The 14,362-nt window shown below is 55.9% G+C and overlaps 2 protein-coding genes across 7 annotated transcripts; both read right to left on the bottom strand.

Annotated features, from left to right (window-relative positions):
* Positions 1–1,719: 1,719 nt before the first annotated feature.
* On the bottom strand, positions 1,720–5,680 carry HSD17B1 (hydroxysteroid 17-beta dehydrogenase 1). 2 transcript variants are annotated; one of them, XM_082440609.1, is made up of 6 exons: positions 3,569–5,680; positions 3,292–3,459; positions 2,968–3,147; positions 2,708–2,801; positions 2,065–2,242; positions 1,720–1,976 (listed from the first exon to the last, which is right to left on the bottom strand). In XM_082440609.1, the coding sequence occupies exons 1-6, from the start codon at positions 3,663–3,665 to the stop codon at positions 1,737–1,739; spliced, it is 957 nt and encodes a 318-aa protein (XP_082296735.1). In that variant the 5' UTR covers positions 3,666–5,680; the 3' UTR covers positions 1,720–1,736. The 2 variants fall into 2 exon arrangements, with proteins under 2 accessions (XP_082296735.1, XP_082296734.1); XM_082440608.1 differs by having other exon boundaries at positions 1,720–2,242.
* Positions 5,681–5,829: 149 nt separating this feature from the next.
* NAGLU (N-acetyl-alpha-glucosaminidase) lies at positions 5,830–13,556 on the bottom strand. 5 transcript variants are annotated; one of them, XM_082440598.1, is made up of 6 exons: positions 12,207–13,551; positions 11,211–11,358; positions 9,803–9,949; positions 9,532–9,617; positions 8,271–8,527; positions 5,830–7,274 (listed from the first exon to the last, which is right to left on the bottom strand). In XM_082440598.1, the coding sequence occupies exons 1-6, from the start codon at positions 12,590–12,592 to the stop codon at positions 6,064–6,066; spliced, it is 2,235 nt and encodes a 744-aa protein (XP_082296724.1). In that variant the 5' UTR covers positions 12,593–13,551; the 3' UTR covers positions 5,830–6,063. The 5 variants fall into 5 exon arrangements, with proteins under 5 accessions (XP_082296724.1, XP_082296726.1, XP_082296728.1 ...); XM_082440600.1 differs by lacking the exon at positions 11,211–11,358 and having other exon boundaries at positions 12,207–12,334; XM_082440602.1 differs by lacking the exons at positions 9,532–9,617; positions 11,211–11,358 and having other exon boundaries at positions 12,207–12,340.
* Positions 13,557–14,362: the final 806 nt, after the last annotated feature.

The raw sequence follows: 14,362 nt of genomic DNA, 5'->3' as shown, positions 1-14,362 counted from the left end.
CTAGCAACTGACCCTTCAGTAGATACAGCAGATTGGGTGCGTTGAAAAAGCAGCCACTGTAAAGCCTGGGTGGGATGGCATATTGCCAAGGATACCTGATTGCCCTTGAAATATGGTGACTTGGTTAATGCAGTAACATCATGACCTATGTGTTCTAAACAATGCCCAAAGCAACTGCCAAAGGAGTCTGGGGGTATGCATCGGAGTTCCCAACCAGTGAGGGACTGGCTGTTGAAACATGCTACACTTGGAATGGAACATGCACCATTAAAAGAGGGGAGAAGGTGGGAATTCCCTGGTGGTCCAGTGGTTAGGACTTTGAGCTTTCACTGCTGAGGGCATGGGTTCCATCCCTGGTTGAGGAATTAAGGTTCCGCAAGCCATGCGGCCAAAAAAAAAAAAAAGAGGAGAGAAGGTGAAGGTCTGGCCTGGCATATCCCACCACGTGGCCCCCGCCCCCGCCCCCATCCTCACAACTGACAGTGTTGGCTCCCCAGCCAACATGTATGGTATGCACAACCAGGTCAAGTGCCTAAAGCTGCCACCTCCCTCTCCTCAAGGCCAGGTGGGCACGTCCTGTTTTCCACTGTTGCAATCATTTGGCCGCTGTCTTGTTTCCCTCCATTGGCCTGGGGGATGTTACAGCACACACAGGTGCCCTTACTAACTAACTGCATCCAGCAAGCCTTAAATGATAACCAACAAAGCCTGTCCTTAGGTCTCTAATGAGAAAGCTGTCCTCCAAAACAGGATGCCTTCGGACATTATTACTGCCATGCAAGGAGGCACCTGTGCCATTATCCAGAGTGTTGTGTACCTGATGAGTCCGCTAATGTATGTTCTTTACTAAGCCCCTCCTGCGGCACCCCTACTGCCTTCGTCAGCCTGCAGCCTCCTCACCTAGTCTCTATCTCCACCCCTCCTCCAGCACCCAACCTCAGAGCAAGTTAGAGGGAGATTGGCTCTGCAACCCTGCAGGCCCTTTAAGTGGCTGCTGCCACTCCAGCTCCTTCTGCTGGCTTCCGGAGGGAGGACGTGGACCGCAGGGCAGATCTGGAGCCTCAGCTTGACCCCCTGGTGAGAGGCAGCTTCTGGGCGAGTGGGGATCTCTCCTGCTGAGTGTTGTCTTAGGGCAGGGGGCAAGGAGGGGGGTGAGTGGGGCTGTCTCCTTTTGGCTCATTTAGCCTTTTCTTCCTTACACATCTGGCTTCCACATGGGAACACAATTACAATAGTAATACCACTAGTAGTAATAATAATAGTCAGGGCCTGCTATTAAGACTTCTATACCAGCACTTTTGGGCATTATCTCAATTAATTCTTATCACAATCCACGACATAGGTATTATACCCGTTTTGCAGGTAAGAAAACAGACTCTGAGAGGGTAGGACGTTGCCTAAGGTCCCATGACTCGTGGGAGCCAAGTCACAAGCCGACTCTCCCCGCACCCAAGTCCACCTAACTCCTACTGCTGCAGACACCCCTCGGGAATCCAGGGACCACTCTCCCTGCCCTGAGGCGCGCTTGAGGCGTGACCTTGGGCTAGCTCCTTCCCTTTCTGGACCTCGGTTTCCGTAGGTATAACCTGGGTTAACACCTTCTTTCCTGATCATCCACCCGCCGCGCGCGCCAGTGATCACACAAGTGCGGTGCAGTGAAAAGTCCCTTTTCACCCCCAAACCGCACCCTCCGGGGCCGCAAAGGAGAGCGCGGGAGACAGCGGCGAACCAGGCCTTTATTTCGGGGCGGCAAGAGGAGCTCCGAGCTCAGCTGCCCCCAGTTCTCCGGCTCCGGCCTCCGCCCCGGCGCCGTCTGAGCCCTCGGCGGCCTGGTCGCCGAACACTGCTTGGTGCGCAGCAGCGACATAACTGCAGCCGCTGGGGTCGGAGAAGCGCAGCTGTATCAGGGGCAGGAAGCGCTCGGTGGTGAAGTAGCGCAGGGCCGGGCGCGGGGCGCGCAGCGCCTGGAGGAAGACCTGCAGCGGCGGAAGAGGCGCGCTGGCCGGGGCTGGGCTGGGGAACCGGAGCGCTGCCCCCGCTCCCGCAGTCCGGCCCGGCGCTCACCTCGGTCACGTCCTCCGGGTCCTGTCCCGCCTCAAGAAAGATCTGCTCGGAGTGGCTCAGGTAGCGGGAGAAGAGGTCGCGGGTCTCGGCGTCCGCGCGGTCCAGCATCCCGCCCAGGCCGCCCTCCAGCTTCTCGGGGAAGGCAGTGTGCACCGGGCCGCACTCGATGAGGCTCAAGCTGCCGGCGGGAGAGCGGCGAGTGGGCGGGGGCGAATGCGAGTCCGGGAGGGAGGGCCGGAAGGGGGGCTGCGCCCGGCTGGCGGGCGCTTAGGGTAACCCGAGCGTTTGAAAGCGGTTTACTGCCGGAAAAGCGCCCCCACGTCCCTTGGAGGGTGTGAGAGAGGCTCTGGCGTCATTATGCCACCCTGGCTGGGTCGCTTACAGCTGTGTGACCTTGGGCCAGTCACCGAACCTCTCTGGGCCTGAGCTTCCCACTAACAATACTGACACCTCACCAGCTAGGTCGGCAGGTGGAGTGAGAGGGCGGGTTCCAAACGCCCAGTACTGTGCCTGGCACACAACAAACGGGAGCCTCACTAAGGAGGGGCCAGGGAGAACGCCTGAGAGCGGTTCCAACAAAACAGGGTGCTGGGGTTCCCAAAGTCAGGGCTCAGAGGGTCCTGGGGGCGGGGCGGTGACTCACTGGACCCCGAAGGGCTGCAGCAGAATCGCCAGACTCTCGCACAAACCCTCGATTGCAAACTTGCTGGCGCAGTAAACGGCGTTGAAGGGAAGAGCTTGGAGGCGACAGGAGGCTGCTGAGGCGCGTCGGGGAGGGGAGCCGCGGGGAGCGGGAGGGCCCGGGGCAGTTTCACCAGGTCCCACCCCTTTTATTAGACCCCCGACTCTCCCGTTGAGCCCCGCCTCCTACGCGCCTCTGGTTCTTCCCCGGCTTCCACTCACCCATCAAGCCTCCCATGCTCCCGGTCACCAATATGCGTCCCGAGCGTCGCCGCTTCATGTCCGGCAGGAAGGCCTGCAGCATCCGCACGGTCCCGGTCAGGTTCACGTCCAGCACGGAGCCCACGGTGCCCTCCTCGTGTGCCTCCAGCGGCCCCACCAGGCCCCGGCCTGCGTTACATACTGCGGGGAGAGAGACCGGACTCCGCCCGCCTCACGCACGGCCCTCCTCCCCGCCTGTCCCCTCGTGCTCCCTGGGCCTCGGGACGTCTTGGTTTGGACACAGGGTGAGGAAGGCTCCTGCACTAGTTTTGCAGGGAGACTCACCCAGCACGTCCACGCGGCCCTCGGTCACGCGTGCCCGGGCAGCGGCTATGGAATCTGCGTCCCTCACGTCCAGCTGCAACATCTCCAGGGAGCCGGGGGGGCACCCTCGGGACCGGGTGGCCTCCCAAAGTGGGCCCTGTGTCGTCAGGTCCCTCAGCGTGGCGTACACTGGAGGTTCAGGGAGAGGACGAGGCTCTGAATTTCGGGCTTACAATCCTACCTAGGCCCCCTTGGACCAGGAAGGAGCTGGTCTCTCCACCCCAGTCCCCTCATGTACCTTTGAAGCTCTGGGATGGGTCGGACGCCAGGCGCAGGGCCAGGTGTAGGCCAATGCCAGAGGAACAGCCAGTGATGAGCACCACGGTGCGGTCCATGGAGCTGTGCGTAGGGAGCGGCCCCGGGACTGCTGGGCGATGGTCTCTGGGATGGATATCACCTGCTTCGCCCCGCCCCTGCCCGCCGGGGTCCCCACCCCTTGTTATGTCTGCAGCACAATCTCAAGGCTGAGACCTCCCGTGGGTCCCTGGCCTTCTCTCCCCAACCTACTCTAGGTCAAGGCAGAGATGAGGCCACTACTTAAAACACCCCTTCTTAAGTTGCTAGTCAGAGGGAAGGTGAAGCTTTGCAAACAGGAGGTGTGGGCTCCCATGTGGGCACTGAGCGCCCTGGGCAGATCTTTGCCTGGCAAGCCTCTGTCCCACAGGGACAATTATAGTTGCCAAAGTTTGTTGCTGAGGGTGTGAAAGTAAATGTTTTGGAAGGGGGTTCTCAGTTCAAAGGTCAGGGGTTAGTTTAAAACTGAGGGGGGCTTCCCTGGTGGCACAGTGGTTAAGAATCCGCCTGCCAATGCAGGGGACATGGGTTCGAGCCCTGGTCCGGGAAGATCCCACCTGCCGCGGAGCAACTAAGCCCGTGCGCCACAAGTACTGAGCCTGCACTCTAGAGCCCATGTGCCACAACTACTGAAACCCGCACGCCGAGAACCCATGCTCCGCAACAAGGGAAGCCACAGCAATGAGAAGCCCGCACACCGCAACGAGGAGTAGCCCCCACTTACAGCGTGCCGCAAACAAATTAATTAATTAATTTAAAAAAAGAATATTGGATAATTGGAGCTGAGCACTCAGGAACTTGACTGCTGCCAGGCTCTTGGTTTTAATTCATGCTACATGAAAAGTAAGACAAGCTTTTGCTAACTGGACATACATTTAGCGAATGCTAAATGTTTCCCCTGGGGAGGTGTCCTGTCTCTTCAGGGAAACATGGTCAGTATTCTGTGAAGTTACCCTGGCCTAAATGATTACTTGTTCTGACCAAGGTATTTATTAGGCTATTTCAAAGTCACAGCATCCGAAGAATGTCAAATAGTTCAGCTAGCCACAGAGTCTAAGATCCTGTATCTCCTGGCACTATGGAAACACCACACCACTGACCTAAGTGATTCACTTTTTTCAGTTTTTCAATATTTCATCAATATAAAACTACTGCCACATCCTTATACTTTCTTTTATGTCTTCTTCAACCTAGGAGAGACCTCAAATCTAAAAGTATTCTCTATTTCTCATCATTAGCAAATGTTTTAGCTTTCTAAATATTTGTATTTAACTCTTGTTTCTAGGGTTTTGTTTTTGCAGTTTAGAAACGTTTAGGAATATTAGGACTTTATCCCTTCTGCTTGATACAGCAGGGGTGAACTACTAGCCAGTTTAGCCTAAGAGAAAAGTGAAAAGATTCTTCACCAAGCAGTGATTAACCGATACAAGTTAGATTTAGAAGGAATGTTGTTTAAATTACTTCTTCTAGCCTGAATACGTGAATTCTTTCAGATCAGGAAAGATTAGAAAAAGAAGCCTAAAAACCCTTAACAATGTGACTCTCAGTGGTAAATGAAAATGAGAAGCAGCAGCAGATTATAATTCGGTTTATGGGATGTGATGGATGTGCTATGATAGGAAACCTGAAATGATGGTTGAATTGGTAAAAAAACAACTGCATAAAATTTGCTCTAAGATATATACTTATTTTCTGTACTATTCTTTTTTAAAAACTTTTTATTTTATATTGGAGCATAGCCGATTAACAATGTTGTGATAGTTTCAGATGCATAGCAAAGCTACTCAGCCATATCTATGCATGTATCCATTCTCCCTCAAACTCCCCTTCCATCCAGGCTGACACATAACATTGAGCAGAGTTCCCTGTGCTATATGGTAGGTCCTTGTTGGTTATCCATTTTAAATATAGCAATGTTGTACTAAAGTATTCTTATAAGAAAAATAAGTATTTGTAAAAGAGGTTTCCTGTGTCAAGTATTTGCGCAATCAGAGCTGAATTGTAGATATTCTTGTAATATCTAGTTATTTTGAAAGATTTATATAATGAATTTTGGATATATGACCAATAAAACTGATGAAATGAAACAAACAGAACACCCGAGGAAGCTGAGGTAAGGGAGCAGGGAGACCTGACCTCACCAGTGTCCATGCTATAGCCCTGAGTCCTCCCCGGCATCATGGCATTGACATTCTGACACACAGGTCGAGGTGATTCGTCAGTTTATTAAGTTGTATTAAAACAGTACTTTGATCCCACATTTGGGATGGTGGAGGAAGGCGGCTCGGCTCCCTCCAAACCTTCCGTGCTTGATCCCATCAGCATGAATTCCTTCACCCAGGCCTGGGGAACTCCTGTGATGCTTGCCTAGCCCCAGGCCCTGGGAACCTGCCCAGGCCTGGAGTTTGGGGAAAACGTGGCCCAAGCGTGGTTAAGCTGTCACAAGGCACCAGCCACCCACCGGGGGTAATATTTGAGGAAGAGCTTCTTGGCCAGGTCCACTGTGTCTCCTTGGGGCTGGCTAGGATACCTCCTTGTGCTGAGGACGAAGGTCTGTTCCAGCTGGAAGGCGTTCTTGTCAAACTGGTGCTGTTGGAAGGGGATGCCTCGGACCAGGCTCTCAACCAGTGTCTCCATGAAAAGCCGCCAGCGGGGGGCGTAGTAGTCGGCCACCAGTCCCGCTAGCTGCTTGTTGGCATAGTCTAGGATGTTGCCCTCTGGCCCCCACAGGGTCAGCTGGTAGCGGCTGTTCTGCTCATAGAAGCAGGCCTCAGTCTCACTGATGGCAGCCACCCGGGCCCGCTCCAGCCAGCTGCCCAGCAGGAAGTGGCTGTCACTAGCCAGCACCTTGTCCAGCGCGGGCAGGAGCTCATAGGCCAGGACGCCTCCTGCCCTCATCAGGGGAACCAGCTCCTTGTTCAGATAGGCGGTCCTCGCCTCTTCGTAGTACAAGCTGACCAGCTCCTGGACTGCCTGGCGAGTGACATCCACCAGGTCGTAGCAGAAGGCCGGGCTGGTGGCCAGGGTAGGCGTGGCTGCCAGCAGCAGCCGCCACGCCTCCAGTACATCCGATCGGTTGTACCAGACAGCGGTAGCCATCTGTAGGGATGGCCGCCTGACCAGCGGGCTGCGATTGTGTCCACTGCAGCCCTCGCCAGAGCAGTTGTAGACACTCCTGAGAAGCAGCCTCCACGCTGCCTCTGCGGCCCTGTGGGAGACCCCGTACCGCCGGGCTGCAAAGCCCGTCACCCAGGCCCCCAAATCTGCCACTGGGTCCTTCCGCCAGCCCAGCTCAGCCATGAGGGCGTAGACCACCTCGTTCTGGCCGATGCCCTCAGGGGCCATGCCCGTGCCTACCATGGTGGAGTTGGGGAAGAGGCGGGCGGCTGTGGGGCCTCGGTTCACAGACTCCAGGGCCCCAAATAAGCCGTGGTTGCCCCCGAAGTTATGCAGCATGCACCAGATAAAGGGCTGGCCCTGGAAGGAGGCTGTGCGGACGTACACGGGCTGGCTCTCAGCAAACAGGTCCAGAACCAGGAGGCGGCCACGGGGCACGGCCCCCAGCACGGCCCCCACCTGGGCCGGCCCCCAGAACTCGCGCTGGTGCTGGAAGAGCCAGCCTTGGAGCAGCCATACGGCGTCAGGGTCCACTGTGGTGGGACAGTGGGGACAGAAAAGAGGGTGGTAAGAGGAGAGGGGGCAGGAGAGCATTCACCCCATTGTACAGATGAGGAAACAGAGGTCCAGAGAAGTTAAATGACTCTATCACAGGACACTCCTTCCCCTGAAACCCAAACCCCCCCCCCCACCCCCCGCGGCCAGAAGGGCATTCCACAACACACGTCCTTCCCATCTCCTCCTCCTCCCACTGGGAGTGCCAGGGTAGTGCTATAAAGCTTTACAGAGCATCAGAATTACCCAGAGGGCTGGGCCCCAGCCCCAGTCATTCTGATTCAGGAGGTAGGGGAGGTGCTGAGATTTGCACATCCAGGGCTCCAGGGCTCCAGGGTGATTCCGAAGCTGCTGGTCCCGGGTCACACCTGGAGCATTGCTGCTCAAAGCCTGAGCCTATGCTCCTTCCTGGCTGACACAGAGGCCTCCCAAGCCATTCCTGACCTGGCCCCTCTCTGCCCTTCTCCTGTAAGTGGTGGGAAGGAGAGCTGGGTTCACATTTGTGCACCTAGAAGGGCACCTACCAGCTTGGGGCACATTCCCTAACCTCTGGCCTGTGTTACCTACTTCAGCATGGAGGTAGAGACCAAATTAAATATTTTCAATAGCTAGCACTTAATGACACTTTACTCTGGGCCAGGCATTATTCTACTTATAAGGTAGCCCATTTTGCAGATGAAGTAGCTGAGGTACTGGGAGGGAGGTGAGTCGTCGCAAGTCTCACAGGCAGGAAGTGGCAGTGCCTGCGTTGGAGCAGGGTATCCGGCTCCAGAGCTCACCTCTCAACCACCGTGTGATTAAATGAGATGATGTGTGTGTGTGTAGAAGTGCTTGGTAAACTGTAAAGTGCTGTGTGTCACTGTGAGGTGTTATTATTCCCAGTCCCTCCTCCCACCCCCCACTGACCTCTGCCACCCCCATCTCCCTGAGGGTCTGGGGGGGGCTCCCCTTTCCGACCTCCCCTGGCACCGAACCTGCAATCATGGCCTGGTAGACAGTGGCGGTGGCTGCAGCCAGGTAGGAGGGCTCCGAGGACGGTGGCTGCATCTCGTTGAAAGTATCGGCCCCATAGATGTGATCCGTGCCAAACTCTTTGGTCAGCTCCCGCAGGAAGAGGCTCCCCACGATGGGGAATAGGGGGTCTTCCGGAGCCAGGAGGAAGGAGCAGGAGTAGGAGCAGTTGAAATGTCCCCAACTGCCCATCTGGGTGATATTGATCTGAGGGAACACCCTAGTTGGGGGTGGGGGGTGTGTGTGTGACAGTTCAGACATTTACTGGAGGCTGACACAGTAGTCATCTCCAGCCTCACTAACTTCTGCAGTTCCTGGGTCGTTCATGCCTCTGTGCCTTTGCACATACTGTGCCCTGTGCCTGGAGCCCTTTCCTCCTCCCTCCCTGCTTATGCATCTGGCTTCTCCTCGACATCCTTTAAGTTTCACCTGTCTGGAAAGCTTTTGCTGTCTCTCCCCCTCCCACTGGCTGAAACAAATGACATCACGTCTGCTCTGAGCCCTTGCTGCACCCTCCCTTCCCCAAGCAGAAGTGACCTTGACAGAGAATTGGGCCCACATATATTCCTGCCCTTATCACTGTATTGTATCCCCCTGGCAACGTATCTCCCGCTGGGGGCGGGGCCTCTGTGCACCTTTGTGGCTGCATCCCCAGGCCCCAGCACAGGGCCTGATTGGGCAGCCCCGGAGAGCCTGACAAACGTTGGCTGAATGTACGAATGAGGTTCCTGCTGTCCAGTTGGGGAGGCCAAGGAGTGGCCAGTGAGGCCGGCCACGTGTGCTGAGCGCTGAAAGTGGCGGGAACCAGGTGCTCATGTGCATGAGGGAGATGGTAACCAATGCTGGGGCCCCCCCCCGCAAGGCTTCCTGAAGGAGAGGAGGTCTCAGCTGGGCCTTGAAGAATTTTGCCAGCCGCAGGAGAGGATGGGTGGGTAGCACAGAGGAACAGAGGGGCAGGAAGGACAGAGGAGACCAGTGCACCCCTACCATCACTAAGAGCTGCCATTTGCTAAGACTCCATGCCAAGCCATATATACATTTTACAAGTGAGGAAACTAAGGCACAGAGCAGTCACGTAATCTGTCCAAGGTCACATAGCTAGTCAGTAACAGAGCCAGGAATCAAGCCCAGGCCTACATCCAGAGCTTAAGTTTTTCTTTAAAGTATGTCTTGCAGGGGAACATAAATTCTCTGAGCTGAATGGAGGGTGAGGGGGGACATCACCTTGTGAGAGCCTTGGGGACATGCCCTGCGAACGCTGGCAACACGGGGATCATGCCAAACGAGCGCATCCGGTCAAGGATCCGATGCTGCGAGGAACGGGAGGGGCGGCGGTGAGCACGGCCCCCCGAGGCGGGAGGCCTTCACTCTCTCAGAGCACATGGAGTCCCCACCGTTCAGTTAAGAGCCCCGGGGTGGGCCAAACACCACCCCCGACCCCAGGCCTGTGACTGTCCAGCACCAATTCTGCTCCTTCCATTCCCCATCCTTTTACCTGCAGGTAAAGCTGCTTGAGGTGCCAGGAGGGGGGCAGGGGGCCACTCCAGGTGTGCAGGTTGCCCATGCGCCCCCAGGCCAGGAAGGCAGGACCAGTGAAGTACTCATCGATCTCTGTCTGGGTCAGGCCCAAGGCCAGATACACCTGAGGAGGAGGCCGAGCCCCACACATGCAAATCGTTTATCTCTATTCATTGATCCATTCACTCAACAAACACACATTCATCTCTTCTCTGGGCTGCACCCTAGAGTTACTAAGACAAAATCTGATCCCTGCCTGCGAGGAGCCCAAAGTCCGGGAGAAACAGACCCGTGACCAGGTGAGTTTGAGAATATATCACCCTTGTTGCATGGGTGAGGTGAGGCACAAAGGGGTTCTCCCCAAAATGTGGAAGGGGCCTTAGAAGGCTTCGTGGAGCAAGGAGGGCTAGAATGATGGGTGAGGGCAGCTCTGCAGGGAGCCTAAGCAGCCCCAGGTGCAGCCAGAGCGCTCAGGGCTCAGATATGGAAGCTCGAGGCCGGCAAAAGCCTGAAGGCGATGGGGAGCTCTTGAGTGTGTTAATAGTGGAAGGTCTCCACCAGATTTGCAATTCAGAAAGGACACTCTGGTGGAACTTGGAGAGTCAGGAGTCTTGTTTTGAAAGGAAAATATTACTTAGAGAGCTCTCTAAGCTCTCATGGCCGGGAGGCCATTAAGGCAGTGTAGTTTTGCGTGTCTCAGACTGGATGGAATCTGACCTTTTGATCTGATCAAGTTATCCAAAGAGCCTACTAGAAATTCAAGATACTTATTGGACTCTTACCCTAAAATAACTCTCAATTCCTTATGAACAAATATTTTCCAGCTAACGTCAGAGCCAGTCACAATTCTCACGAGGCAGTTAACAATCTCATGGCTTTAAAAAAAAATTAGCCCCTCTTTTACTTCCTCAGAACACTCTTTCAGGATTACCCGAGCCCGTGTTTCCCAGATTGCAATTAGTAAAGACCCCAGATAAACTCTTCTTATTTGCAGCCTCCTGCATTATTTTTTGGTTGATGCTGTTCAGAGGCTCTGGCAGACTGGGGTCCAGGCAGAGGGGATGAGAGCCTGAACTGGGGCCACGGATAAGGATGGAGAGGACAAGGCAGATCAAGAGCTGCTAATGAGACAGAATCCACAGAAGCAGCTGACTGACCCACGTGGGGGTGGGGAGAGAGGGGAGGCCGGCTTCTTAGAGTGTTTACAGTAGGGTGCTGGGGTCCAGCCCTGGGTAAGTGCTCCTGTGTGTTTGTCTCAACCATGGAAGCTGGGAGGCTGGAGCCATCACTCCTGCTACCAACGCTTCTGGAGCCCTAGTCTCTGTGTGCCAGATACTGCGTTGATGTGGGGGAGGCGGGATGCCTGGGGTATGGTGGGCACGCACCCGCTGCCAGATGGCCTCCTGGCCGCTCCAGGCCAGCGCCAGGTTGATGCCGTTCAGCGCCATCCAGTCAATCTCCTGCTCCCAACGGGCCCAGTCCCACCACACGAAGGAGTAGCTTTGTGTGCACACGTTCTGGTAATAGCGGTACCTGCAGGCAGGGGCGTGAGCTGGGGCGTGGCCCTGGGGGCAAAAAGGATGTCCCTCACCCCTGAGGGTCCACAGCCTGGGGAAGAACTTGGAGGGCAGCCCGGTCCTGGAACAGCTCTCCACACCACCCAGATCTAACCCAGAAACGAGTGGCTCCAGACGTGGCCTCTACTGCTTCACTCCAGGATCCACTCCAGGTGGAGCTTGAGCTTCTGAGGTGCCCACCCACCTGCGCCCAGCGCTCAGCTCCCTAGCCTCCCAGATATTTGGGAGAACATATTCCGTTTTCATTCCTACTCTGTGTGCAGTGTTTAAGTGCCATGTGGCAAAGTTGGCCCCTGTCCTGAAGGGGGGGATCCCTCTCCCCACAGTCTAATGGGGAGGCAGCTGTGTGAATGCATCACCTCGGTGCAGTGGGGCAAATGCTAGAACAGAGGCCTGTGACAGGGCTGGGGGTCATTCCTCAGTAAGCATCTTCAAAGAGAGGAGTGGGGTAGGAAAGGAATGGCATTTACCGATCACCGATTATGCACCACAAATTCTACACCCCGCACCGTGCAAATCCTCACCATCAAAGCGGCACCACTGCACGGTAGATGACATTATTTCCATTTTTCAGATGAGCCAGCCGAGGCTCAGAGAGGCTAAGTGACTTGCTCAAAGATACAAGGCTTTTAGAATCAGACCTGGGGTCTGAAGCCAGGTCGTGCGACCCTAAGGCCAGCGCTTGCTGGCAGCCCGGCGCTGGGGGTGGGGAGGGGCGGGGACTTCAGCTTGGGCTGGCGCCCGGGGGAGTGGAGGCGGCGGGGAGCTGCACGGGAGCCGAGGGGCGCGGTCCGGCCGCGGTACCTGTTGGGCGTGGCCTCGGTCAGTTCCTCCGGCACCGCGGGCAGCGGCTGCGGCAAGCGTAGCTGAGAGCCCGACCAGGCCACGTGGCAGCCGCAGAAGTCGCGCAGGTAGCGGTGCAGCCCCGCGGCGGCGGCCACGCCCGTGGAGCCGAGCACCCGCACCCGCGCCCCGACGCCGCCGCCGCTCAGGCGGTAGGTGTCCAGGCCGGACTCGGCCGCCAGGGCGCGCTCCACCGACACAGAGAAGGCGGCCGCCGGCCCGGGTCCCAGAAGCCGGGCCAGCAGCTCCCTCACGGCCGCCGCTTCCCGGGCCTCGTCCCCGGCCGAGCCCCCCGCCGCGGTCAGGAGCAGGAACCCCAGAGCCGCGGCCACCGCCACGGCCTCCATGGTACCGCGGTCTCAGCCCGCTGGGCACCAATGGCGACTCGGGATCAGGGGCGTGACGGCCGCGTCCAATCAGCTGCGGACCTCAAGTCACGCGGAACTGAAGGTAAAGCACCGGCCGGCGGCTGAGAGACCAGCTTCCGGGTTCCACACCAGCTCCTGAGGGTGTTTTCTGAACACGCGTGGTGCAAGAGCGCGTGACTCTGGTGACTTCAAAAGTCCGGGGCCGGATGTGACTCGTAGTCCTTCACAAATGCCTTCAGGTACAACGCGCTTTCACATGCAGATCACTTTCCTTCCGTCCATCCTACCATCCAATAAATATTTGAAGTTGATTTTGTACCAGGCACTGCCACCCCTCTTCCGGGGAGACCTACAAACCAAGTACTTATATAAACAAAGATTTACATTATGCAGTTGACCCTTAAACTTTGCATGTGTGTTAGGAGGGCCGACCCTCTGGCAGCCAAAATATAACTTTGCAGTCAGCCCTCCTGTATCCAGGGTACCGCATCCGCGGACCATGTAGTACTGTAGCACGTATTTATGGAAAAAAATTCCTGTATAAGTGGACCCGGGCAGTTCAAACCCGTGTTGTTCAGGGGTCCACTGTACTTGTGATGCTGTGCACGGTTCCCAGCCAAAGGCTTCCAAAAGGAAGTGACATTTAATCTGAATTAAGTTGGGATTGACTAGGAGAAGAGGGAGGGGAATACCATTCCGTGAAGAAAAAAATGCATATATGAAGACCCAGGAAGGGTAAAGAAAGAGCTGAGCAGATCTGAGGAACTAAAAGGTCGGGAAGTTGGAGGAGGGATGCGCCATGTGAGCCTGGACTGGCCATGGGGCAGGGCCTAGTGGGTGTGACAAGGGCTCTCATGTGATCTGTAAGCGGTAGCAGCAGCTGAACAGGATGGGAGTTATCTTCATTTTACATCCTGGGAAACTGAGGGCCAGAGATAGGAAGTGACTCTGCGAAGATCAGTGACCAGTAAGACAGCAGGTCTGGGACTAGAAGCAGGAACTCTTTTTTTTTTTTTTTTTTTTAATTTTTATTTATTTATTTATGGCTCTGTTGGGTCTTTGTTTCTGTGTGAGGGCTTTCTCTAGTTGTGGCAAGTGGGGGCCACTCTTCATCGCGGTGCTTGGGCCTCTCATTATCGCGGCCTCTCTTGTTGCAGAGCACAGGCTCCAGACGCGCAGGCTCAGTAATTGTGGCTCACGGGCCTGGTTGCTCCGTGGCATGTGGGATCTTCCCAGACCAGGGCTCGAACCCGTGTCCCCTGCATTGGCAGGCAGATTCTCAACCACTGCGCCACCAGGGAAGCCCCCAGCAGGAACTCTTAACTCTCAGATAAGTGTTTTTGCCACTATCCCCCAAGAGATGCAACTTTTCAGGCTGCTTACCAGCAGGGAGGGTTTAAGTGGGGCTGTGTGGTGGCCAGGAGTGGTGGGCCCTTTTATAAAGACTGCACTTTCTAAAGGGATTCTGAGTCCTTTTGGAGGCAGGTGTAGATTTTTCCAGATTGTCAGGCCTGAGTGCAGCTGCTTAGAGACAGGGAAGGGGTCAGAGGAGGGTTGCCAAGCCAGGAAATCCAGAGCCTGGACTGAAAGAGAACATGGGAGTCCACTGAGCTTGCTCTGCCCCTCCGCCCCCTGCCCCCAGCTGCAGACTCAAGCTGCAGTGCCCCCTGCCTTGTTCCCAGCTCAGCGAGCAGCTAGTTCAGGAGATGCAACCCTGTTCCACCCAGTTCCTAATATCAGAAGGTTCTC

The sequence above is a fragment of the Balaenoptera physalus genome, assembly GCF_965194825.1.
Source record: "Balaenoptera physalus genome assembly, chromosome: 20".
In the NCBI taxonomy this organism is placed as follows: domain Eukaryota; kingdom Metazoa; phylum Chordata; class Mammalia; order Artiodactyla; family Balaenopteridae; genus Balaenoptera; species Balaenoptera physalus.
This window is presented reverse-complemented; position numbering and strand designations above follow the sequence as displayed.

Bases quoted from the DNA above. Each gene is read 5' to 3' on its own strand.
- HSD17B1 (XM_082440608.1), bottom strand. From the start codon at position 3,665: ATGGACCGCACCGTGGTGCTCATCACTGGCTGTTCCTCTGGCATTGGC. The intron at 2,802-2,967 runs GTGAGTGGAAGC...GTCGCCTCCAAG, and splicing joins GAGCATGGGAGGCTTGATGG to CTCTTCCCTTCAACGCCGTT. The intron at 2,243-2,707 runs GTGAGTCACCGC...TCCCGCCGGCAG, and splicing joins CTGCAGCCCTTCGGGGTCCA to CTTGAGCCTCATCGAGTGCG.
- NAGLU (XM_082440598.1), bottom strand. From the start codon at position 12,592: ATGGAGGCCGTGGCGGTGGCCGCGGCTCTGGGGTTCCTGCTCCTGACC. The intron at 8,528-9,531 runs GTGATGTCCCCC...ACCCCCAACTAG, and splicing joins GTCCCCAAGGCTCTCACAAG to GGTGTTCCCTCAGATCAATA. The intron at 7,275-8,270 runs GTTCGGTGCCAG...GTCCCACCACAG, and splicing joins CTACCAGGCCATGATTGCAG to TGGACCCTGACGCCGTATGG.